Consider the following 25528-nt stretch of genomic DNA (forward strand, 5'->3'; position numbering starts at 1 on the left):
TTTTCATCTTTTTCACCAGGAGGCTCCAGAGATTGAACCCAGGTCTTCCCATATGATAGCAGGAGGCCTTATCACTTGAGCCACATCCGCTTCCCACATACTCCCATCCAAATAAATCCAAATAGACAAACCTGGGTTTGAAGGAAACTTGCTCAACATGATAAAGGCCATATATGAAAAACCCACAGCTAACATTGTACTCAATGATGAAAGACTGAAAGCTTCCCTTTTGAGATCAGGAACAAGACAAGGATGCCCACTGTCACCACTGTTGTTCAATATAGTGCTAGAGGTTCTAGCTAGAGCAATCAGGCATTAAAAGTAAATAAAGGGAAGTGGACATGGCTCAACTGATAGAGCATCTGCCTACCATATGGAAGGTCTAGGATTTGATACCCAGGGCCTCCTGACCCCTGTAGTAAGCTGGCCCACGCACAGTGCTGCTGTGCACAAGGAGTACCCTGCCATGCAGGGGTACCCCGTGTAGGGGTGCCCCACGTGCAAGGAGTTAGCCCCACAAGAAGAGGCGCCCCGCATGAAAAAAAAGTGCAGCCTGCCCAGGAGTGGAGCTGCACACACAGAGAGTTGATGCAGCAAGATAACGCAACAAAAAAGAGACCCAGTTTCCCAGTGCTGACTGACAATATTAGCGGAGGCAGAAGAACACACAGTGAATGGACACAGAGAGCAGACAATGGTGGGGAAGGGAAGAAAAATAAATAAAAATAAATCTTTAAAAAAAAAAAAAAAGCAAATATAAAGCATCCAAGTTGGAAAGGAAGAAGTAAACTATCGTTATGCAGATGATATGGTCCTATTTCTAGAAAGTAAAAACAATCAACAAAGCTGCTAGAGCTAATAAACAATTTCAGTAGAGTGTCAGGATATAAGATCAACACGCAAAAATCAGTGGTGTTTCTATACACTAGTAATGTGCCATCTGAGGAGGAAGTTAGGAAAAAATTCCATTTATAATAGTGAATAAAAGAATCAAATATTTAGGAATAAACGTAACCAAGGATGTAAAGCACTTGTATTTAGAAAACTGCAATGCATTATTAAAAGAAATTTTAAAAGACCTAAATAATTGGAAGAACATTCATGCTAATGGATTGGAAGATTAAATATCATTAAAATGTCAATTCTACCCAAATTTATATGCAGTCCCAATAAAAAATTCCACCAGCATTTTATAAACAAATGGAAAACACAAATATCAAATTTATTTGGAAGGCTACAGTGACCCAAATAGCAAGAAACATCTTAAAAAGGAAAAGCAATGTTGGAGAACTCTCACATCTGAACTTCAAATCATATTACCTAGCTACAGAGCTAAAAACAGCATGATACTGGCATAAAGATAGATGCATACACCAATGGAACCAAATTGATAGTTCAGAAACAAACCCTCACATCTATGGTCAAACAAGCCTGTCAAACCTACCCAGCTGGGGCAGAAGAGTCTATTCAACAAATGGTGCTGGGAGAACTGGATATCCATATCCAAAAGAAAGAAAGAGGACCCCTATCTCACACCTCATAGAAAAATTAACCCAAAATGGATCAAAGACCTAAATATAAAAGCAAAATCTTAAAACTCCTAGAAGAAAATGTAGGAAAACATCTTCAAGATCTGGTAATTCGTGGTCTGTTCTTAAACATTACACCAAAAGCATGAAAAATGAAAGAACACGTGCATAAATGTGACCTCCTTAAGCTTAAACACTTTTGTGATTCAAAGGACTTTATCTAGAAGGGGAAAAGGCAGCCCATCCAATGAGAGAAAATATTTGGAAACCACATATCTGATAAGGGTTTAATTTCCATTCTATATAAAGATATCATACAACTCAACAATAAAACAGCAAGCAATCCAATTGTAAAATGGGCAAAAGATTTTAAAAAAGACATTACTCCAAAGAGAAAATTCAAATAGCCAAAAAGCACATGAGAAAATGTTCCATATCACTAGCTATTAGGGAAATGCCTATCAAATGACAATGAGATATTATCTCACACTGCATAGAATAGCCATTATTTTAAAAAAACAAAACAGAAAACAATAAGTGCTAGAGCAGATGTGGAGAAATAGGAACACTCCTTCACTGCTGCCCACCAGAATTGTAAAATTCTGCAGCCTCTGTGAAAGACAGTTTGCCAGTTCCTCAGGAAGCTAAATATAAGCTGCCATATGATTCAGCAATTCCTCTGCTAGGAATATAACCATAAGAACTGAAAACTGTGACATGAACAGACATCTACACACTGATGTTCATAGTGGTGTTATTCACAATTGCCAAAAGATGGAAACAACCCAAGTGTCCATCGACCTAAGAAAGGATAAACAAAATATGATATATACATACAAGGGAATACCATGCTGTGGTAAGAAGAAATGAAATTGGGACACATATGATCACATGGATGAATCTTGAAGACATTATGCTAAGTGAGGTAAGCCAGACACAAAAGGACAAATATTGCATGGTCTCATTAATATGAACTAAATACAAAGAATAAGCTCATGGAGTTAAAACCTAGAGTATAGGTTATTAGGAGATAAGAGGAGGGCTGAGAAGGACTACTGATGCTTAATATACATAGAAGTTTTAATTAACTTTGCTGTAAATGTATGGAAATGTATAGAATTGATGGTAATACATTATAGTGAGTAGCAACTGGTTTGTAAATGGGAATGTGGCTGGAAAGGTTAGTCTAGGGAAGTAAATGTCAATTGAAAGACAGCTAAAGAATAATCTAGGGACTGAATAACACAGTGAACCCAGAGGAATGAGAAATGTGGTTGATGGTACAGATGGAAGAGTGTCCTTTGTGAGCTAGAACAGATGTACATCACTATTGCAGGGTTGTGGGAATGTGGAGAAGCATGGGAAAAGTACAATTGGTGTCACCTATGGACGGTGGTTAACAGCAATATTGTGATATTCCTGCTTCAATGCCTAAGATGTACTGTGTTGATAATGGACAGTTATGGAAAAAGTATGCCAGATGTACTCTATGGACCATGGTTGGTGATTATAGTCTGATATTACCTCAAAATCTGTAGCAAATATCCCAACAAGATGTGGTGTGTTGGTGAGGCAGTGTTGTATGGGAATTATATACATGTGCATGATTGTTTTGTAGGTTCACAACCTCTGTAATAAAAATATATTCTAAAAATTAGGGTGGGTTGGGGGGAAAATACACCAAATGTAAGATATGGACTATAGTTAGTAGTAATATTTTGACAATATTCTTTCATAATTTTTAACAAATGTTTTACCACAATGCAAGGTTTTGGTGGTAGGGTAATGTATGAGAGATCCCTGTATATTATGCATGTTTGTTTTGTAAGTTCATAGCTTTTACTATACACTTATTGTTAATGTATGTTCATGTATGAATGAAATACTTGAATAAAGAAATTTTAATGTAGGTTTATATAATAATAGTAATAACTTAGATTTGAGTGCTCATTGTATGCCAGGCCCTGTTAAGCATTTTTATGTATTTTTTTCTCATACAACTTTCACAACAGCAGTATTATAATCTTCATTTACAGATGGGGAGTCAGGTCCTTAGAAAATTAAATAACATGCTCCAGTAGATAAAGAGGCTGGGATTTGAACCCAGAAAACATACAACTTTAAAACATACTCTTCTAGGCACTATACAATACTGTCTTTCATGTCTTCCTTATAATATACTTCCCTGAAAGCAGCTACCCCACTTCCTTCCCACTGATATAAAGCATCTAATACAGTGCCCATTTCCCAATAGGAACTTAACAAATTTGGGCTCCTTTTACCTCTGCAGCTTGTCTTCAAAGTGTCGGAGGTTAAGGCTTGATAAAGCTCAAAACCACAGGAGGTAGGCTGCTTGCTGGAGCGGATCAGAAGAGAATTCTCTATAAATGAAAACCTTTCCAATCCCTTCCTTTATAAATTGAGCAATATCTCATTCATAATTGCATAACTGATATTACTTTGAAGTTCATTGTATTGTGAGTTAGCCCATATGTCATAAATATACTCAGTTGAATTCAGACAATTACATATTATTGTGAAGACATGAAAATGCCCACCCTTTTTTAAAAAATTTCTCTCCCCTTCCCCCCCCCACAGTTGTCTGCCCTCTGTGTCCACTTGCCGTGCGCTCCTCTGTGTCCACTCCCATTCCCGTCAGCAGCAAGAGAATTTATGTCTCTCTTTGTTGCGTCATCTTGCTGCATCAGCTAGCGCTACACCTAGGCAGGCTGGATTTTCTTTCGCACTGGGCGGCCCTCCTTACCGGGCACACTCCTTGCACGTGGGGCTCCCCCACGCAGGGCATACCCCAGCGTGGCACAGCACTCCCTGCGCACAGCAGCACTGCCCATGGGCCAGCTCCACACAGGTCAAGGAGGCCCTGGGTTTGAACCGTGGACCTCCCATGTGGTAGGCGGATGCTCCATCCATTGAGCCAAGCCAGCTTCCCTACTACCCCCTTTTAGTGCTCCCCACACTTGCATTTTTTAAATTATTACACAAATCACCACCTAACATTAAATATCGATGTTTATTTTCTGTGCCCCCTTCACTGTATATATGCTACAGGACAGGAGTGATTTCATCTGTTTGATTCACTGTTATATCTCTGATGCCTAGACAGTATATAGTAGGTCCTCAATAAATATTTGCTTTATGAATGAATAAATGGAAATTTTTCATTTAAATATTTTTCTTTCTAGCTTGGATTAGAAGAACAAGAAAGACCCCACCTACTATGGAGGTAAGAATGCATAAGGAAAATCTTCAAATAGCCTGTGTTTATAATGCTGTATTTCTCAGAGGATAAATGAAACCTCAGAATAAATATGATGCTTCATCCCAAAGTGTTAATTTGATTCCATAGGAAATAATGCCATGCATTTTTATAATTAAATAAATGTATATATTATGTGCTTTAATGTAAAATTCATATAAATTTTTAAAATAAAATAATAAAAATTTAAAAATTAAAAATAAAACTTTTTGGAAAGTCTGGATTTGTATCGGGACATTTCCCCAGACTCCTGGGAGTTCTCTGTGCTGATATGGATGCTTGATAGAAGAGTTTGGAAAACGTTGTTATCATTGGTCCTAACTAAATCATGCTTTGTTTATTTTTCCCTTAATTTTATATACTTAACTCTGACACGTATTCTGAGACTTTACAATATAGAATCTGCAAGTAACATGTAACAGTAATTAATAGTTGAGTTGAATTTTTATTTAAAAATTGAAAAACATAGTTTTGGTTATAAGCAGAATAAAAACGCAGGCTGTGGTATATGTGTTTAAAGAACATGGTTGTTTTATAATTTTTATCTTGAAAGTAGCATTAAAAGTTCTGAAATGATTTTGTGAGAAATAAATGCATTTCATAAAAAGAGAGTCTCTGAATTTCATTAGTATACAGCCTTTGGCTGACTAACTTGTATACTTTCTATCAAGAGACACTCCCTTTCCTCTACTCTTCACGATTTCCCTCTTCTCTCTCCTACTCCCTCACAACTACAAACTCTGATGACCACTGAAACGGGCCTCTGGATTCAGCCTCCAGTTGCTGAGAGGGGGCTACTAGGGCAGCCTTATCGTAGCACATGCATCAGAATACCCATCTTTACTTGCTCCATTCCTCCCATACTGACCCCATCATGTTCATCTGGCCCGAGGTCTGAGAGAGCACATTTCTAGCTCGTTTCTGGTTTTCTATGTTGCTTCTATTTTGACCCTATCCTGTTTTCCTCCTACTCTTCTTTGCAACATTGATGAAACTTGGAATTAAAGGAAAAAAATGACAATATTTTCCCAAGATTCAGAAATGTCCCCAGGGATTTACAGTGATAGTATGAGTCTAGGAACCCTTGTGATACTCTTCTCTAGGTTGTAACAGGAGCTGCCATTCTAAAGGGGTAAATTGTTTCTTCTGTGCTCAATTTGAAAGCCTTCTTCCACAGACGCAGTGATATGCAAAGTAATTAAATGGACTAGGGATGGAACTGCATTGATCAGGCCTTAGATACCAGCCCTGTAATTTCAGATACTCCCAGCACCTCAAAAAACTGCAGTCAGAACAATGAGATCAGTCATTCATCCGTACCTCTTATTCTTATCATTCTTTATTATCCATTGTCTCTTCTCTAATGTACCATTAGTCACATAGTTCTTTGTGCTTATCTGTACCCTCCCCAGTGAACATACACGTATGCACACACACATACACACACCCCTAACTGACCCTTTTCGTTGTGTTCTAGGAATTCTTTTTTTAACAAATTATCTTTCACTTTTTTTTCCAGAAATTTTCTCTAGTTCATAACTTCAACTGAAATCTGCCTATTCCTGATGAATAGTGAGTCCCTTCTTTCCTTGAAGTGAATTGTGCTCATTTTCCCATTCTCCTCAGAAAGAAAGTTGGTTAAACCTGCTCCTAACTTACCCCAGCCACTTCCAAATATTCTTCTATTTTGTGGGCCAAAGGAGTGGAGAGCCTTTGTAATCCAAGTATATCTCTGTCTACCTGTTTTCATTATTATCTTTGCCAACCTCCAGGCCCCACTCCCATGCTGATAGCAGAGGTTAGAACCTGGTTTACAAGTCTTCTTTCTTCAGTGACTTCCAAAGTCTTAACTGCTCAGTTTTTTTATTTCATTCACACAAGTGTCCCAACCTCAACTGAGCAACCACTTTCATAGCCATACCTTATTCCTTAAAACCAACAACTCCATTATAAACCATTATAACTTCTAATCTCTTCAATACCAGATTCTACATACCTCATATTCTTTAGAAAAAAACTTTTTAATGTAAAATAAAACACATATACAGAATACCACAAGAATTAAATATATAGCTTAATGAAATAAGGCAGATTCTACCAGGTCAAGTAATAGGACTTTGCCAGCTACCCCAGTACTATGTGCTCCATCCCAATTAAAAACAACAAAAAGACCTCCATTCTCCCAACAAAAGTAATCCTAAATCTGACTTTTATAGTAATCATTTCCTCACATTTTCTAATGGTTTTATTACCCTAATGTGCATTGTAGTTTAGACTTGCCCAATTTGTAAAGTCTCTGTATTTATCTTAAATTTAATCTATATGCTTCTCCTCCAATCCTTACAAATTTATCTGTTGAAATTCCCAGCCCATTTGACCAGTAGAGTTTGTCATAGTCTAGATTTTGCTGACATTATGCTCCTGGTACAGTATTATTTTTTAAGATTTATTTATTTATTCCCCCCCCCCCACTCGTTGCTTGCACTCACTGTTCTCTGTCTCCATTCACTGTGTGCTCTCTGTGTCTGCTCCTCTTCTCTTTAGGTGGCACTGGGAACTGAACTTGGGACCTCCCATGTGGGAAAGAGACACTTGATCGTTTGAGCCACCCCCACTCCCTGCTTTGTTGTGTCTCTCATTATGCTTCCTCTTTGTCTCCTTGTTGTATCATCTTGTTGAGTCAGCTCGCTGTGTCACCCCATTGCACCAGTTCACTGTCTTGCTTGTCTTCTCCAGGAAACAAACCTAGGAACCAAACCCAGGAACCAAACCCAGGACCTCCCATGTGGTAGGTCAGAGCTCAATCACTTGAGCCACATACGCTTCCCTCCTGGTGCAGTTTAATATGTGTCTTTATCCTCTGTACATCTTCAAGCTGGCAGCCAGATCCAGAAAATAGATACTCATATTTGATCTCTTCGTCAAGAATGTAGAAAATGTTTGGCAAGACTATATGAGGGCATAATGTCTGAATGTCTTTGCTTTTCAGACCTTAGCAGTTGTTTATGCTTACTGTGCCTATATCTATTCATTCACTGAAAACAACCTTCTCTTCTTGCACACCTATTAAAATTGTGTGCAGTTTTAAAATTGTGGTTGATGTTGCCAGTCATTGGGCACTGTCTTTTTTCAAGTCTTTTATTCTATCACACCCCAAAATAAATTTCCTTCCAAATCCCCTATATACTGTGGTGATTGGATATACTCTTTCACTCTCAACTTCCTAACACCCAATGTCCAAACCACCATAAACTCAATCTTATTTCATTGATTTTAAGGTTCTTACTTTTCACATTTACTTTTAAACCAGGCTCCAAAATGATCTCAAGTCTTAGTTATGCCCACTTCATATTATATCCCAACACTCCTACTTTCAAAATACAAATCTGATCATGTCATTCCCATTTAACACACTTCAACATGTGATAAATTAAGAAAAAAGAGCAACTTCTGGAAAAAAAAAAAGAAAACAAAGAAGTATAGCTGAAAAGGCAATATAGGAGATAAAATAGTATACTAAAAACTGAAACAAAACAAGCATAACTGGGAGCAGATGTGGCTCAAGCAGTTGAACACCCACTTCCCACATGGGAGTTCCTGGGTTTGGTTCCCTGTGCCACCTAAAAACAAACGAACAAACAGAAAAACCAACAACAAACAAATGATAAAAATCTACTCGGGAGCTGGTGTGGCTCCACAAACGAAAAAAAACAAGCATAACTCAAATTCCATTAACCCAAAAGAATAAAATAAAGGAGAAAAAGAGTAACAAGGAGCAGATGTAACAAATAGAAAGCAAATAGTTAAATGGTAGACCTAACACCAACCATTACAATAATTACTATAAATATATATCAATGAACTAAATACTGCAGTTACAACACCCAAAATTGTCAGGTTAGATTTTTTTAAAAAAATCAAAACCTATATTTTTTACTGTTTACAAGATACAAACTAGTTGAAAATAAAGTAATAGAAAAACATAAACCATGTAGCCACTGATCATAAGAAAACTGGAAAGTCTGTATTAATATCAGTAGAGTTGACTTTAAGACATGCACCTACACTGTGACTCAATGATTTTTCTCCTGACCGCCTTGAAGGCTGAAGGAATTGATTTTTAGGCACACTTCTTGGGATTCTCTGGCCTACAGAAAAAGATACAATTTCTTGGTATACATGCAAGAACTCCTAATTTGTGCTTTGCTCAATTTTCTGGCTTTGTCAACTTGTTCTAATCACCCTGCTCTTCAAGGAACTCCTTGCTCTTCCTCAAATACAATATCTTCTCCCTCTTCCATCAACTGGCACACTTCTGCTCTTAATTCTGTTTAAATGCCCTTCTTTTTTTGCTAATAATTCTTATTTTTCAGACGTTTTAAAAAATAAGTTATATTTTTGTCGTAACACCCCATTTAATTCTCCTGTTTGAGCCTTTGCTCATGCTGTTTTCTATTTGCCTTCTCTACCTGAGCACCTTCAGCATATTCATCAGGACTCAGTTCAGCATTATTTCTGCCAATGAGACGTGTGTGTGTGTGTGTTTGTGTGTGTGTGAGAGAGAGACAGAGACAGAGAGAGAGAGAGAGAGAGAGAATGTGCAGTTTTACTGGGGTTTTTTTTGGTAACAAAATAACACTCCTCCTCACCTCCCCCCCACCCCCCAATATCCCTGGTAACCTCTAATATGCTCTCTATCTCTGCAAATTTGCTACTTATGTCATCTTTTATAAGGGATATCATACCATTTTTATCTTTATGTGCCTTACTTTGTGTTTTCAAGGTGTTTCCTTGTTTCAGCATGTCTTATAACTCCCTTCTTTCTTAGGAACAAATAATGGTTCATGTGTTTATGTATCACATTTTGTTTATCCAATCATTTAATGAACACTTGGGTTGTCTTTACCTTTTGGCTATTGTGAATAATGCTGCTGTAAACACTGGTGTAAAGTACCTTTTTGAGACCCTGTTTTCACTGTCTGTGGGAATGTACCTGCTAATAGAAATGGAATTGCTGGGTGACATGGTAATTCTATGTTTAACTTTTTGAGGACCTACCATATTGCTTTCCAATATGGCTGCATCATTTAACCTTCCTACCCACAATGCCCTGGAGCTCCAGTTTCTCTGTATCCTCCCCGACATTTGTTATGTTCCCTTTGCAATCCTTTGATACTTCCTCAACTTTTTTCCCCTCAACTTCTTAACTCATAGATTTATTCAATCCTTTCTTGGTATAACCACACTGCCTTGTACAACTGTATCATAATCCTTTGGGGTCACTATTTTAATTACTTGTTTACTTATGCATCTTTCTGACTATACGGTGAGTTATATGGCACAGAGATGATTTCTTACTTGTATACCATAAGCACTGTTTATAGTTTCCTTGGATGCTCAAGCAAGGAATGCAAGGGAATGGCTTAAATAAAGGAAATTTAATGACTCATGGTTTTGAGACAAGGAAGAAGTCCAAATCAAGGCATCATTAAGGTGATGCCTTCTTCCCAAAGACTGTGGCATTCTGGGGCTAGCTGCCAGCAATCCTTGGTCCTTAGAGCCTCTGTCACATGGTAATGCACATGGCAGCTGTTCTGGCCTTTCCTTTCTCTTCTGGATTCCTTTGAATTTCACCTTCTTGCTTCTCTATAGCTGTCTGAATGTCATTCTGCTTATAAAAGACTCCAGTAATAGGATTAAGACCCATCCTAATTTGGACCACACCTTAACTGAGGTAACCTCATCAAAAGTTCCTTTTTATAATGGATTTACAGCCATAGGAATGGATTAAGTTTCAATATGTGTTTTTCTGGGGTACATACAGCTCCAAATCACAAGCACCTCGCATAGTTCCCGATTTATTATTGGTTAGCTAGGCTTTTATAAAGTGACCTGAAAATCTCAATACCATGTAAGCATATTATATATTTTCTGTGAGAAGACAAGTTTACATTTCCAACAACCAACTACAAAATAAACTGATAAAACTGAATATATTTCTAAGTTGAGTATTACCTGTACTTTTAAATAGAAATTCATATTTAACTTCAGATTGCCAATATAATTCAGTACCTGTTTATCAGTGCAGTACAAGCTGAACTTATATTTCACAAAGCTAAGGGTAGACTTTCCCTAGTCCTAGCTCTTTTCCATTAGATGCCAGTTAAATCAAATATTTTGAAATATTTCTTCTCCTTTCATACTGACAAAATTGTGGGAAAAGGAATAAAGTTTTCCATTTGAAAAAGTGAAATAGGGAAGCGGGTGTGACTCAAGCAATTGGGCTCCTGTCTACCATATAGGTATTCCAGGGTTCATTGCCCAGGGCCTCCTGGTGAAGACAAGCTGGCCTGTGTAGTGAGCTGGTCCATGCGGAGTGCTGGCCTGCAGAGAGTGCTGCCCAGCGCAGGAATGCTGGCCCACGCAGAGGGCTGACACAGCAAGATGACGCAACAAAAAGAGACACAGAAGAGAGATGGTGGGGGATGCAGCAGACCAGGGTGGTACAAGAGAATGATCGCCTCTCTTCCAATCTGGAAGGTCCCAGGATCATTTCCTGGAGCCTCCTAATGAGAATACAAGCAGACACAGAAGAACACTCAGTGAATGGACACAGAGAGCAGACAGTGGAGGGAGGGGGGAGAAATAAAAATAAAAAATAAACCTTTTTTTAAAAAGTGAAATAAATTAATTCCCTAGTATTGACAAATTCATGCTTCAGCAATAGATTTACAGACAATAGGAAAAAGCTATAATAGTAGAGCTCTACCTAATTCCTTTGTAATACACATGCTCCATGAAAAGGAAAATTCTAGAAACTAGTAGAGAATGGAGTTAGAATGGTGCTGCTGTAGTCTAAAGAAAGGCTGGGTGGTGGGGGGGCGGGGATGGGTAGGACTGTACTATATAGTAACTTGTTTATTTGACCATGTTCTCAAATCTGGATTGGAGGCTCAATAGACTTATTTTTGTCCATGCCCAAGATGATTTGGCTCTACAAGATTGAGTCACAGTACATGAGTTTGAAATAGTTGCCAGAAATCCAATACATTAATTTACAGTAAGACATGAAATTGTCACGGGAGAAAAAAAAAGAACTTGATTGGTGAGTATGGCATTAGGATAAGGGGAGCTAAGTAAAATAAAAGTTTTAATTGCTCAAGTTTAAAATTGCTCATTGCATCCATGTTAAAATAGGACAATCTGACCTTAGGAATGAAAGTATTTAAAGTGAATTAGCTACAGTTCCCAACTTCTTTCTCCATACTAGGAATAGCCTTGTGATTTGAAATAGAAATAAGCTGCCAGGTGATGGTTGAAGCTTCTTCTCCCATGGACAGTGTGGATTCCCAACATTTGCCTGTGTGATTCTCTTATTCTGATAGACATATTATTTCATTTGCTATGGTAATAATTATGTTTTACAGTCAAATGTTACTGACCCTGCTATTATTTTAGTTTCGTACTTTTCTTCTCTCTGCTCTGTCTTTTAATGACTTGATCTTAGAGTATAACTTTCAGCAATAAATCTTACATCTGAATTCTCAAGGCCCATTTCATATTTTCTCCAAGTAACTGATACTTATTGAGTAAGTTCTATGTGCATTTTATGAGTGGCAGAATTGAAATGTCTTACAATTGGCATTTAGCATATTTAATACTTTCCCACTGACTTCTATTGCAATGATAAAAGTGTATATTCTTGTGAAAAAAATACATAGGCACACACCAAAACCTCACAATATCACTTAGGGGAATATAGTGAAATTGATCAGAAAATTGACGGCATGCTCATACACTAGGATATAGCATCATTCATTAAAAATGAATGAACTGGAGCTGCATATATCAGCATAGATAAATTTTAGCAACATGATATTGAATAAAAAGAACACATTGCAGAAGAATTCATATACTATGATACCATTTACATAAAGTTTGAAAGCAGGAAAAGAATAATGGACTTTTAAGTAAAAACGATGGATTAAATACATGTGTTACTTTCCTTGAGTCTAATGAAAATGACAAGGGAGGGATTTATTTTTAAAGGTATAATTCCACAAAGTCAAAGAAAATTGGAGAGGCAAAAACAGCAATAATGCTTTAGAAGCTGGAAAGCAGATGGACAAGTGATAACTGATTTAGCAAAACTGAGAAGAATGAGTCCTCATCTGGCAGAGGAAAAATCACAGGCACAGCCTAATTTAAACCACAGAACCACCAGAATGCTCAGGAATTGGCAGCACAAGGAACCTCTGAAAGTGAAGTTGTGTCTAGCACTAAAAACAATGACCTTGTTGAAAATCTGTTTAAGATGTAATTAGATGGTAATCAATTAATATAGAAGAAATGATAGAATTGACAAATCATTTTCAACCCCTATCATAAAAACTGATTCAGGGAAAAATCATTAGATCATCTCACAGTGAAACTCAGTTGACAAGCTTCACCACAGTATTTGAGCTTCCAATCAGATTTACCGAGAGACAGCAGACATCTGAGGGAATTATCCAAAATGAAAAATAAAGACCCAAACAAGTAAAGAAATAGACAACTTGGACAAAATATATTACTTAAACTTGAAATAACTACTCAGAGATAAGAAATGATATTGCAATCATGATATGAACAGAAAATTTTATAAAACAGAAATTTAAAGAACAAAAGAACAAAAAAGAGCTCTTGGAAAATAAAAATACAATAGAATTGAATTATTAACAGAAGGGTTGGAACCTTCTGTGGAAAAAATTTCCCATAATACAGTGCAGAAAGGCAGAGATGGAAAATAGAAAAGAAAATTAGAGGAATAGTCTAAGAGGTCCACCATCGCTGGAATTTAGAAGATAGTGTAGTAACAATCTTTCAACATTCTAACAATTAATTCCAACCTAGAATTTTATGCCCAATAAATATCTTTTAAGCTCAAGTGTGGAATGAAAACATTTTAAACATACAAAGTATTATAGGATTATCTCCTACAAACCCTTACTTGGAAAGTTACTGAAGGAATAAATAAAGAAACTGGGAGGGGTGAGATCCAAGAAACAAAAGATATAGCACAGGCAAAGGGTACTAGAGTATGGAGGCAACCAGTCCAGCTTGTAGTAGGTAAGAAGGCTCCCTATGAAATGTTTTTCAAGAACATGACATACATAGAGTACCAGATACATCTGATCATATAAAGTGGAGTTGAATTATAGGTAAGTACATGGGAAATAAACAAAATTCATTTATTAACTCCAAATGAAACAAAACTTAGGAAAAGCTAAAAGATAATCCCTAGTATACGACATACCTCAGTTGTCAATAGTGTTTATTCATTAAAAGATGTAAATATTGAATATTGATCTATAAGTATATAGAGAATACTGGGGAACAAACAGGATGGGGTAAACCCTTATTTTCAATAATGAGAATTTAATGTGCAATGCTTTAAAATGTTCTTAAGTATTACAGAGGGGTGAGGGGCAGAGCCTGCAGTCAGGCACTTTTGTGGCTCCCATATTTAGCCTGTACTGTGACCATAAACATTAGCTAAAAGAATATAAAGTAGTCATTTTGGAGAATCAGCAAATATTGTTCTTAGCAAGCTTTCTAGAACAACGTGAATCTACAAAATATGTAAATATATAACTTTGATTTTTAAAAAAGAACTTTTTAAAAAATACAATACTATAGATCAGGGCTGGTACACTTTTATGCAGAATGCCAAGTAGTAAACATTTTAAGCTTTGATCTCTGTCTTAATTAATTCTGCCATTGTCGTTCCGAGACTGTTCCATAAACTGTTCCATAGACAGTTCCATAGACTGTATGTAAGAGTGTTATCTGTATACAGAGTGTTAGCTGTATTTGATAAAACTTCATTTACAAAAACAGGTAGAGATAAGTTTTAGTTTGCCAATCCCAGCTACTAATCAGTGGTTTTTGAATTGGGATAATTGTACCTCTGGTACCTTTGTGTACCTTTGTACCAAAAAGACATCCTATGGTTTATACAAGTATAGATATAGCTTTAAGGAAACCCATTTCCAGATTCTCTATTTCCATATGTAGTCTTTCCTAAGACTCTTTCTGGTTTGCCAGTTCTCCTTTTTAATCTCTTTCATAACCACCTGTCTCTATTCTTCAAAACAAAAACTTACCCTTCTTCCATACTAAATCTTTCCATGGTACATTGCCTTGGGGTTTAAAAATCTCTAGGGAACCCAACAAAAGAGACTATTGGAGAGTGAATCTCTCCACAGGGAAAATCCCTTCAGAACAAAGCTGAGAAAGCTTCAGTAAAACTTATTGAAGGGGGCAATATATCATTTCATCCAGGCAACAAACTCATAGTAAGGGTCCATGCCTTGTAGTCTGTCTAGCTAGCTAGCTAGCTAGCTATCCATTTATCTATCTTAAAATTAAAATTCCCAAGTGAGAAAGTTGTCATCAGGACATGTAATAACACATTTATTTGTATTTAAAGGTTAAATCAGACTTTTCCTGACAGAAAGTAAGTCAGATTTGGCTGATTGGGTTTGACAATGAGAACTGGCTTTGCCAATTAAGTTATAAAGTTTTATTTCCCGTAAATTGAATATGCTAAACTGCAGCTTCAAGGCATTGATAAAAACATAAAGTATGCACTCAATATAAAGTAAAATGGAATACACATCCTTTGCCATTTGTGTCAACTTAAACATGCAAGGTGATACATAGTTTTTCAAATCTTAGGAGAGAAGTATGCAAAAATTTAGAAAACCATGGCTACTGTTGTTGATGGATATATAGAGACTAGTAAAAGTATTAAAACATGCATGACAATGATAGACAAGAAATTTAGGGTAGTTACTTATATCTGGGGAAGGAAAAGTTTAGAATGTGTAGGGAGGGGTCATAGAGGGCCTTGATTATATTTGTAGTTTTATTTAAATTGGATGTTAGATACATAGGTGTATATTAGCTTTATAAAATATTTCATTAGAAAGGAAAACAATGAAGCCTTGTAATTATGTATTTTAAGAGAATACTTTGTTCTTGGTAGAAAAAGAAAACACTGAGAATAAAATGAAAAATAAAATACTGGAAATTAGAAAATAACAAAGGCATTTAAGGAATTATAGCAATATGCACAAGAAACAAATCAGTGTGGCTTAGTTTTTGGAATTCCTTTTAAACCTTTAATGTTTATATATTTGCATTACTCATTCAATTACTTATCAAGCACCTACTATGTGGCTAACAGTTAACGATTTCTTTGTAGGCTTCTTTTTGCACATACCAGTCTGTCCTAAATATTTTAACATAAGCCTGCTAAATTATATTTAGATTCCATTTTAGTGTAATTTTTCCCTCTGTGAAACTAAATAGTCTGATTCTTTAAGGTTGCAAGGAAAAAAAAGTGTACATATTGCCTTCAGGAATTGGTTTTATTGCAAGTTTACAACAGAAGCACTGTCTTCAATGATACACTCGGTCTGGAATCTTCAGTTTCCAAGGCTGGAATGGATACTTCCTGAACTTATTCAAATCCCATTCTCTTTATTAGCTACTATCATTTCTCCCTCCCCAAAAGAGAAAATGTGATTGAATAGATTTACCAACATCTGCAATGGAAGGTCCCTGTTGGGCAAACTTTTATGCCCATTACTTGGCTTCCTTCATGCCCAACCCCTTTGTGCTTGCCTTTGAGCAGGAAAATGAGACTGTCTCAATTCAAAAGTGCCCAAAACTCTGCAGTTTATACAGAAATAAATCACTGGCACATGGAGGAGTGGAGATAGCACCAGTGTAACTGCTGGTCCCCTGTATCTCTGGCTTGCCTTGTACTATGTACCTTATTTGGATTTTTTTTCCTTTATCTTATTTTAAAAATTAATATAATAACACATTCTCAAATTTTGAAAACTGAAAATAATTGTATACCTGAAATCCAATGACTGACTGAACAATTCTTAATTTTAACAAATTAATGTATCCGCGCATACTTTGGTACATAATTGAAATGAGGGTGTACTTTCTATTTTGTATTCTGCTGTTTTTATTTAACAATCATAATAAATTAATAAAACACTTGAAATGTAATAACGTAACACTTAGATTTCCCTTTTCTATGTACCTTCTTTGGTATTGAACTCTAGCTTTGTGAAAACTGAGGAAATATGAAATATCTTTTTCTTTGAACCTTGCCATGTGCTTTAGAAAAATTTGGTAAGAGGTGAGAATGAATCATTCGAGTGTTTTGAGCATCTCAGAGTCTGTGCTTCTAACCAATAACCTATACAGTCTCTCTGACTGTAAATATTTATTAATTGTACAAGAAATGTTCATGCTAGTTTGTGTTGTAAATATTTTTGGTCTTCAAAAGGCTAAAGTGGGTCTCACTAAAAAGTAACATCTTCCAATTTCAAGGATCCTGCCTTTCTCAGTCTAAAAGTATTTCTACTAATATACTTCCAATGCAAAGCTGGGGTCTGATCTTCTGCTTAGTTTATTCTTAGCAATTTTTTTTCTCTATTTTCACCTTTATATAACTTTTAGGGAACTGAATATAAAAGGTTTTTTCTAAGTTATATAAAAATTGATGTTATTCATTATTTTTAGATATACTATTACTCAAATTCTTTTAAGATTCATTATAATTTACAAGATGTATATTAAACAGCGTACAGAATTAATTCTGAATTCTTGAGGCATATCATCAGTCATTAAGATAAGTTCTATTTAGGTTTTAAAATTGGGCTTATATCCAGAATGAAAAACCTTAAGGGAGTTAATATGAGGTTATGGGATTATTTCATCCACACTTTTTCTCAGTTATCTCACCAAAACAATTTCTTGCATTTTTTCCTTTTATCTGAGCCATACTGGAGAAGTAACCATTTTCTTTACAATCTAAACTTGTAAAAATTTAATTGCTGATGCACTATTAGCAGATGTAATTTGATTTTTTTAAATGGAGGGAATATAAACATATGTTTTATTATTGTGCTTCACAGAAATTGAACTTTTTTACAAATTGAAGGTCTGTGGCAACATGCTTTGAGCAAGTCTATCAGCACCATTTTTCTAACAGCATATGCTCATTTTGTGTCTCTGCGTCACATTTTGGTAATTCTCACAATATTTGAAACTTTTATTATTATGTCTGTTATAATGATCTGTGGTATTTGGTTTCACTATTGTAATTATTTTGGAGAGTCATAACTGCACCCATATAAGATGGTGAACTTAATCAATAAATGTTGTGTGTGCTCTGACTATTCCATCCACAGTCGTTCCCCCATCTTTCGTCTTCTCCACAGGACTCCCTTTGCCTAGACATAATATAGTGAAATTAGGCTGATTAATAATCCTACAATGGCCTCTAGTGTTCAAGTAAAAGACAGAGTCACACATCTCTCACTTTAAATCAAGCTCGAAATGATTAAACTTAGTGAAGTAGTCATGCTGAAAGACAAGAGAGGCGGAAAGGTAAGCCTCTTGTGCCAGTTAGCTGAGTTGTGAATGCAAAGGAAAAGTTCTTGAATGAAATTCAAAGTGCTACTCCAGTGAATACACAAATGATAAGAAACCAAAACAATCTTATTGCTGATATGGAGAAAGTTTTAGTGATCTGGATAGATCTAATCAGCTACAACATTCCCTTAAGGCAATCCCTAATCCAGAGTAAGGCTCTTACTTTCTTCAGTTCTGTGACAGCTGAGAAAGGTGAGGAAGCTGCAGAAGGAAAGCTTGAAGTGAGCAGAGATTGTTAGTTCATGAATTTAAGGAAAGCAGCTGTTTCCATAATGTAAGAGTGTAAGGTGATGCAGCAAGTGCTAATGTAGAAGCTGCAACAAGTTAGCCAGAAGATATAGCCAAGGCAACTGATGAAGGTGACTACACTAAATAACAGATTTTCAATGTAGATGAAACAGCCTTCTATTGTAAAAAGACACCATCTAGGATTTTCATAGCTAGAAAGAAGTCAATGCCTACCTTTAAAGATTAGGATAACTCTCTTGTTAGGGCCTAATGCAGCTGGTGACATTAAGTTGACGTCAGTGCTCATTTACCATTCCAAAAATCCTAGAGCCCTTAAAAATTACGCTAAATATACTCTGCCTATGCTTTAAAAATAGAACAACAAAATCTGGATGGCAGCACACCTTTTTACAATATGATTTACTGAATACTTTAAGCCCTCTGTTGAGACTTGCTCAGAAAAAAAGATTCCTTTCAAAATATTACTGCTAATTGGTAATACACCTGGTCAACCAAGAGCTCTGATGGAGATGTACAATGAGATTAATGTTGTTTTCATAACTGCTAACACAATATCCATTCTGCAGCCCATGGATCAAGGTGTCAGACCTTCAAACCTTGCTATTTTAAAAATACATTTCAGGGAAGCAGATTTGGCTCAATGGCTAGAGCATCCGCCTACCACATGGGAGGTCCATGGTTCAAACCCAGGGCCTCCTGACCCATGTGGAGAAGCTGGCCCACGCGCAGTGCTGATGCACGTAAGGAGTGCCATGCCATACAGGGATGACCCCCGCATAAGGGAGCCCCCCCCCACAAGGAGTGAGCCACGCAAGGAGTGTGCCACATAAGGAGAGCTGTCCCGCACAAAAAAAGTGCAGCCTGCCCAAGAGTAGGGCCGCACACACAGAGAGCTGATGCAGCAAGATGACGCAACAAAAAGAGACACAGATTCCCAGTGCTGCTGACAAGAATACAAGTGGACATAGAAGAACACAAAGCAAATGAACACAGAGAGCAGACAACTGGGTGGCATGGGAGATGAATAAAATAAATAAATAAATAAATTTTTAAAAATACATTTCTTAAGGCTATAGCTGCCATAGATAGTGATTCCTCTAATGGATCTATGCAAAGTCAATTGAAAACCTTCTAGAAAGTAATCACCATTCAAGATGTCATTAAGACCATTCATGATTCTTGGGAGGAGGTCAAAATATCACCATTCACAGAAATTTAGAAGTAGTCAATTCCAACCCTCTTGGATCACTCTGAGGGATTGAAGACTTCAGTGGAGGAAATAACTGCAGATATGGTGGAAATAGCAAGAGAATATAATTAGAAATGAGATATGACTGAATTGCTACAATTTCATGATAAAGCATTAACAGATGAGGAGTTGATTCTTTTGGATGAGCAAAGATAGTGTTTCCTGAGGAGGGATCTGTTCCTGGTGAAGATGCTATGGACATTAAAATAAAAACAAAGGATTTAGAATATTACATCAACTTAGTTCATAGAGCAGCGGTAGGGTTTGAGAGGATTGACTGCAATTTTTATAGTTCTTTTGTGAGTAAAATTCTGTCAGACAGCATCACATGCTACAGAGAAACCTTTCATGAAAGTAAGAGTCAATCAATGTGACAAATCACATTGTCTTATTTTAAGAAATTTCTACAGCCACCCCAACTTTTAGCAGCCACCACCATGATGAGTCAGCAGCTACCAACATTGAGGCCAGAGCCTCCACCAGCAAAAAGATTACAATTTGCTGAAGGCTCAGACAATGGTTAGCATTTTTTAGCAATAAAGTATTTTTTAATTAAGGTATATGCAATGATTTTTTAGACATAATGCTATTGCACACTTTTAATAGACTACAGTATAAGTGTATCTTTTATATGCACACTGGGAAACCAAAAAATATATGTGGCTCACTTTATTGCAATATTCGCTTTATTGCAGTGCTCTGAAACCGAACCTGTAATAGTCCTGATATATGCCTGTAATAGTGTTTAAGAAAATTGTATTGATTGTATTGGTGATGTACCCTTTAGGATGTGCAGGCACACTTGATTGCCTCCAATTTTATTCTATCTTTCGGCACGCTAGATTTTATTCTCAAATATTTACCATGACAGTGATAAAATACTGTACTTGTTTTCTATGTGTACTTGTTCCTGTGGTAATAAGGACTTAGGTATCATCTATATTTTTTCTGATATACATGTTCATTGTGTTTCATGTGTCCAAATATAATGTTTCCTTCTCAAACATCATATTCTAGTATTGCTATGCTATATTTCTTAACCAGTACTCTTAAACATGTCAACAGATATGACATCTTGAGCAGTTTTTCAATCTATGTGAAACATTAGTGGGTTGCAAAATCAATTTAGTGGGTTACAAGTATTTTTTTTTCTTTATAATGAAAGAACATGAAATAGAAAATATCCATGTACAAAACTTTACTAATAGTATTATTTTCTGAAACTCTTGCTTCAGATATGCACATCCACATATATTTATGTTCCAGGTTATGGTAAAATGTATTTCTCACTAAAGGTCATAGTCAAAAAAGTTTGAAAATTATTAATCTTGAGAGTAGTTTTTTTTTAAACTAGAGAAGTGGTATATATAAAGTGTGTAGCCAGTGCCTAGCTCAAAATAAGCATTCAATAAATGATAGCTGTTAATTTGTTATCATTTCTATGTTATTGTTAAAAGTAAAAAAAATCCTAACTTGATATGATGTTGTACAGAAATAATTCTAAGAACTAAACTTCATTTAAGCTGTCTTTTTTAAAAGGTTAATCTAGGTCTGAGAATAATACTGTGGTATTTTGAATGTTTGCAGAAAGTGGTAAGAAATTTTCTTCTACATTTTTGTCTCCCTGTTTATATAGCATGAGAACTGTCTGGTTTTTTTGTTTTTGTTTTCCTAATATATTTTAACAGTTTTATTAGAGAATTTGTGAGTTTACAGAACAATCATGCATAAAAAATGCAAGATTTCCCTACACCACCAAACCAACAACAATTGTTGGATATGTTATGATTGCTGGTAGTACTTTTTTGTAATTTTACTTTTTTAACACCAGTTACTTCTGTTAGAGTTGATGGAAGAGTCTTAAAATCATACTGTTAATTGTTGTCCATAAGCCTGTGTTTTATCACCATATTTTTCATAAAAATTTAATATATTTTAATTTTTAAATATGATTTTTTCTGTAGTTCAAGATTATTTTAAATTCTCAATCCAAATGGAAAAAGAGGCAAGCATAAGAACTCAGTATCAGACACCTTTTGTGCCCTACCTCACACTGTCTTGTCCCAACTTTTACTCCAGTCTTGATGTAGCAACCAGTTACTCATAGTTGTAACCCCACTGCAGCTCTACTGAGTATCAGAATGTCTGAGTGTTAGACCTCGATACTCTGACACTGTAGCATGGGATGCCAAGGAATCAAACTGAAAATGTGAGGGGATTAACACACCAAGTAACCCTTGACCAGTGGGGAGCTAGAGCTAATACTCCCCTTCTTTCCCTTAGGCAGACAGTTCTGAGATGCATTCATCTTGACCACCTCAGAAGGTCCTGGCAGGCATTGAGGCCCAGAGCCCAGAGCAGTGACCAACCCCAGAGCACACCTTTGTATTGGTTTTCTCTTCTTCTCCTTCTCTCCCTGGGATCTTGTACCTGTTGTCTGGGATTACTTGTTCAGCATCAGCTATATCTAATCAAAAGACATGAGCCCAAAATTTAAATGATGAGTACTAAACAATCAAATCCAACAGGCCAACTCCTTTTCTAATGTCAGTGCACTTAGGTCCTGCACGAAGTGATATGTTTCTTAGAAATATTATTGAGATTGTATGTTTCCATATTAGTTGGTATTCTCTAGAGCAGAACCAATGGGATGTGTGATAAGAGTGATATTGAAGTCTTGAGTGTGAATCTGTAGAGGAGGACAGGCTGGGAACTCAGCAAGTTTGACAATAGAGTGGCCTCCCTGGTCCTGCCTATCAGGAACTGAAAGCAGCCATCTTTTTCCATCTAGAACACTGCCAACAAACTGACATTCTGCAGAGAGACAGCCTCGTATTATCTAAATCTTGAGCCTTCCAAAAAAATCGACTAGGGTAAATTACATGTAAAGAAGTTCTTCCAGGCTAGAATTCACTGGCTGGTAAGCCAGGGCTGCGTTAGAGATGTGCTTAATATATTGATGCTTTTATCTCTCCAGTGGCCAGTGCTTCCTGCTGTGAAAAAAGTTGGGACGAACTACCTAAGGTGGTAATAGCCAATAGAAATATAATATTTAGCTACATATTTGATTTTAAATTTCTAGGAGACTTGTTAGAAAAAAGTAAAAAGAAATAGGTGAAATTAATTTTAATACTATAATTTATTTTATATCAAAATAATTGTATTTAGCATGTAATCAATATAAAATTATTAATGAGATATTTTATATTTCCTATAATCATCTTCAAAATCCAGTGTTTATTTTACACTTAAATAGATCTCAGTTCAGACTTGCCAATTTTGAGTTGTCAATAGCCACATGTGGCCAATGACTACCATTTTGGCCAGCTGAAATCTAAGCAATATATTGACTACCTAATGTATCAAGCAATTTCATCTGAACTATAACTCCTCCTATGATTAAGTTCTAGCTTTATGTCTTTGGCCTTTGATTAGTAAGTGAAAAGACTGGAAGATGATTACTTCCGTATCAGCAATAAAGCTGTAATAAAATGTCAGTTATTTTGCTATCTTTTAAGGATTCTTGCAAATAAGTTCTTTATAGAAGTCTCTACCAGAAAAAAAGTTTTCTATTTCTCGAAGAATAAATGTTTCCTTTTATTAAGTAAAAAGAATTATATAATTTATTTTGTTTTTTCTTTTTGCCTTGGTTCCTAGGAAGTTCAGAGTACAATGTAATGTTAAATCACAGTAACTATAGTAACACCTATAGTTATCAGATAGCTTTCCTCTTGTTCCCCATGGTTTGATTATTTTAGCAATTTTTCTGTGTGTGTGCGTGTGTAAACCACCTCAAATCCTTAAAAAACAGAATCTCTACATTGATTGACTAAATGAATTCTGGATAGATATTTGAACTCATTCTGTTAAATGTACTAATGGTTGGTACTTTTCAGATTTCAGTACCAGAGAAACATAATTGCAGTAGACTTGGCTTAATGATCTTGGAAAGCTAATGAGCTAAGAGATCACTCAGAGAAAGGCATGAGGCATTTTTATGTCTAATTGAAGGGAATGAATGATGTATCAGTCAGGGGTCTCCAAAGACTCAGAATGAGTAGGAAGATATATTTATTAGTAGCATAAGTGTTACTATTACTATTATTAAGAGATTTAATTCAAGGAATTGACTTATGAGATTGTGCCGGCTGGCAAGCCTGGAATTTGTAGGACAAGCAGACAACCTGGACAGTCTCAGACGGGAGGTGATTCTGCAGCTTTAAGGCAGAATTACCTCTTCCTTCTGGAAACGTCAGTTTTTGCTTTTAAGGCCTTTCACCTAATTCAATGAGAACCACCTGGATTATCAAGGATACTTTCCTTTATTTATAATCAACTGATTGTAGATGTTAACCACATTTATAAAATCCCTTACTGGCAAAACCTAGATTGGTGTTTAATTGAATAACTGGAAACTATAGTCTAACCAAGTTGACACATAAAACTTATCAGTTAGTTTTTAGGTTTATTTCTTGCCTTGAAATACATTGAGTTTTGAGTGTTTAAGAATCTGGACTCTTAAAATTCCTGACAAAGAAGGTAAAAAAAAAAATTAATCTTTTATTCTGTTTTCTTCTAGTTTATTAGTGTATTTACAACTTGAAATTTCCTTAAACAAGAAGCAGTAATTAGCACATAATGACCTGTAAATATTTGTACCTCTGTTTTCCAGGACAATTATTTTTTAACGTGAGAAAGAGCCTACATTTTTAATAAAACTATCGACATGAGTTGAGAGTCTTATTGGGAATTTAAAGACTTATGAATTCATACATTCTTGTAAAATTTAACCACATATCACTTACTGATAAATGCAATGGCTAATTAACCCTGGAGACCTTAGTTCAAACAAGTCCTCACAATTAGCAATAAAGGTATAAAGGTGAATATAATTGGTCAGTTGATTTAGCCTATTTCCAGGTTAATATAATGCTTATGTGCTTAACCTATATAAATATATTATATGAGAATAGTTTTTAAAGAAAATTATAAAATATACCATATGATCTCAACTTTTTTTTTTAAAGTTAGGATAGTGTGTACATGTGTGTTTGTACATGCGTGTACAAAAAGACTGGAAAGAAATGCAAAATAATAATGGTTATTTGGGTGCTCAGCATAGAGTTGATTTTTATTTTCTTCATGCTTTTCTGTATTTTATGAATTTTCTACATAAAGCAAATATTTCTTCTACAATCAGAACAGTATTTAAGTTTTAAAGGGGAAATTAAAAATGACAGCTTAATGGTTTCTTTTCCCCAATATGTGACCTGACAGGTGTTGCCAAAGTATATGATGAATAAGAAGCCACCGTAATATCCACCTCCAAGTGCACTATTCTTTTACATACTTATTTTCCTGTACTTAGGTGTATCTCTTGTAAATAACATATAGTTGGATCATGCTTTTTTATCCATTCTGCCAATCTGTGTCTTTTGCATGGGAGAATTTAATCCCTTAATGTTCAGTGTTATTATTTTAAAGACAGTACTTATTTCAGCTATTTTGTCCTTTGATTTTTATATGTCATATCTTTCTTTGTTTCTCTTTTCCTTTATTTCTGTATAGTTGATATTTGTGATGTATCTTACTGATCCCTTTCTCATTTCCCATTCTATATATTTTAAAAATACGTTCTTTGTGGTTACCCTGGAGTTTATATTATACAACCTACACCTATAACCGACAAATTTGAAAAGATTCCAACTTGGCTTTAATAGC

At 35.7% G+C, this 25528-nt stretch overlaps 1 protein-coding gene across 2 annotated transcripts in view; it reads left to right on the plus strand.

Moving 5' to 3' along the window:
• Positions 1–25528, plus strand: part of NDUFAF2 (NADH:ubiquinone oxidoreductase complex assembly factor 2) — a 245301-nt gene that overhangs the window by 186145 nt on the left and 33628 nt on the right. For both annotated transcript variants that reach the window (XM_004458854.4, XM_058309246.1), the window contains one exon: positions 4733–4773. In XM_004458854.4, the coding sequence (XP_004458911.1) occupies positions 4733–4773 (41 nt within the window). The remainder of the gene's footprint in view (positions 1–4732; positions 4774–25528) is intronic.

The sequence above is a fragment of the Dasypus novemcinctus genome, chromosome 2 (genome assembly GCF_030445035.2).
Source record: "Dasypus novemcinctus isolate mDasNov1 chromosome 2, mDasNov1.1.hap2, whole genome shotgun sequence".
NCBI lineage: Eukaryota > Metazoa > Chordata > Mammalia > Cingulata > Dasypodidae > Dasypus > Dasypus novemcinctus.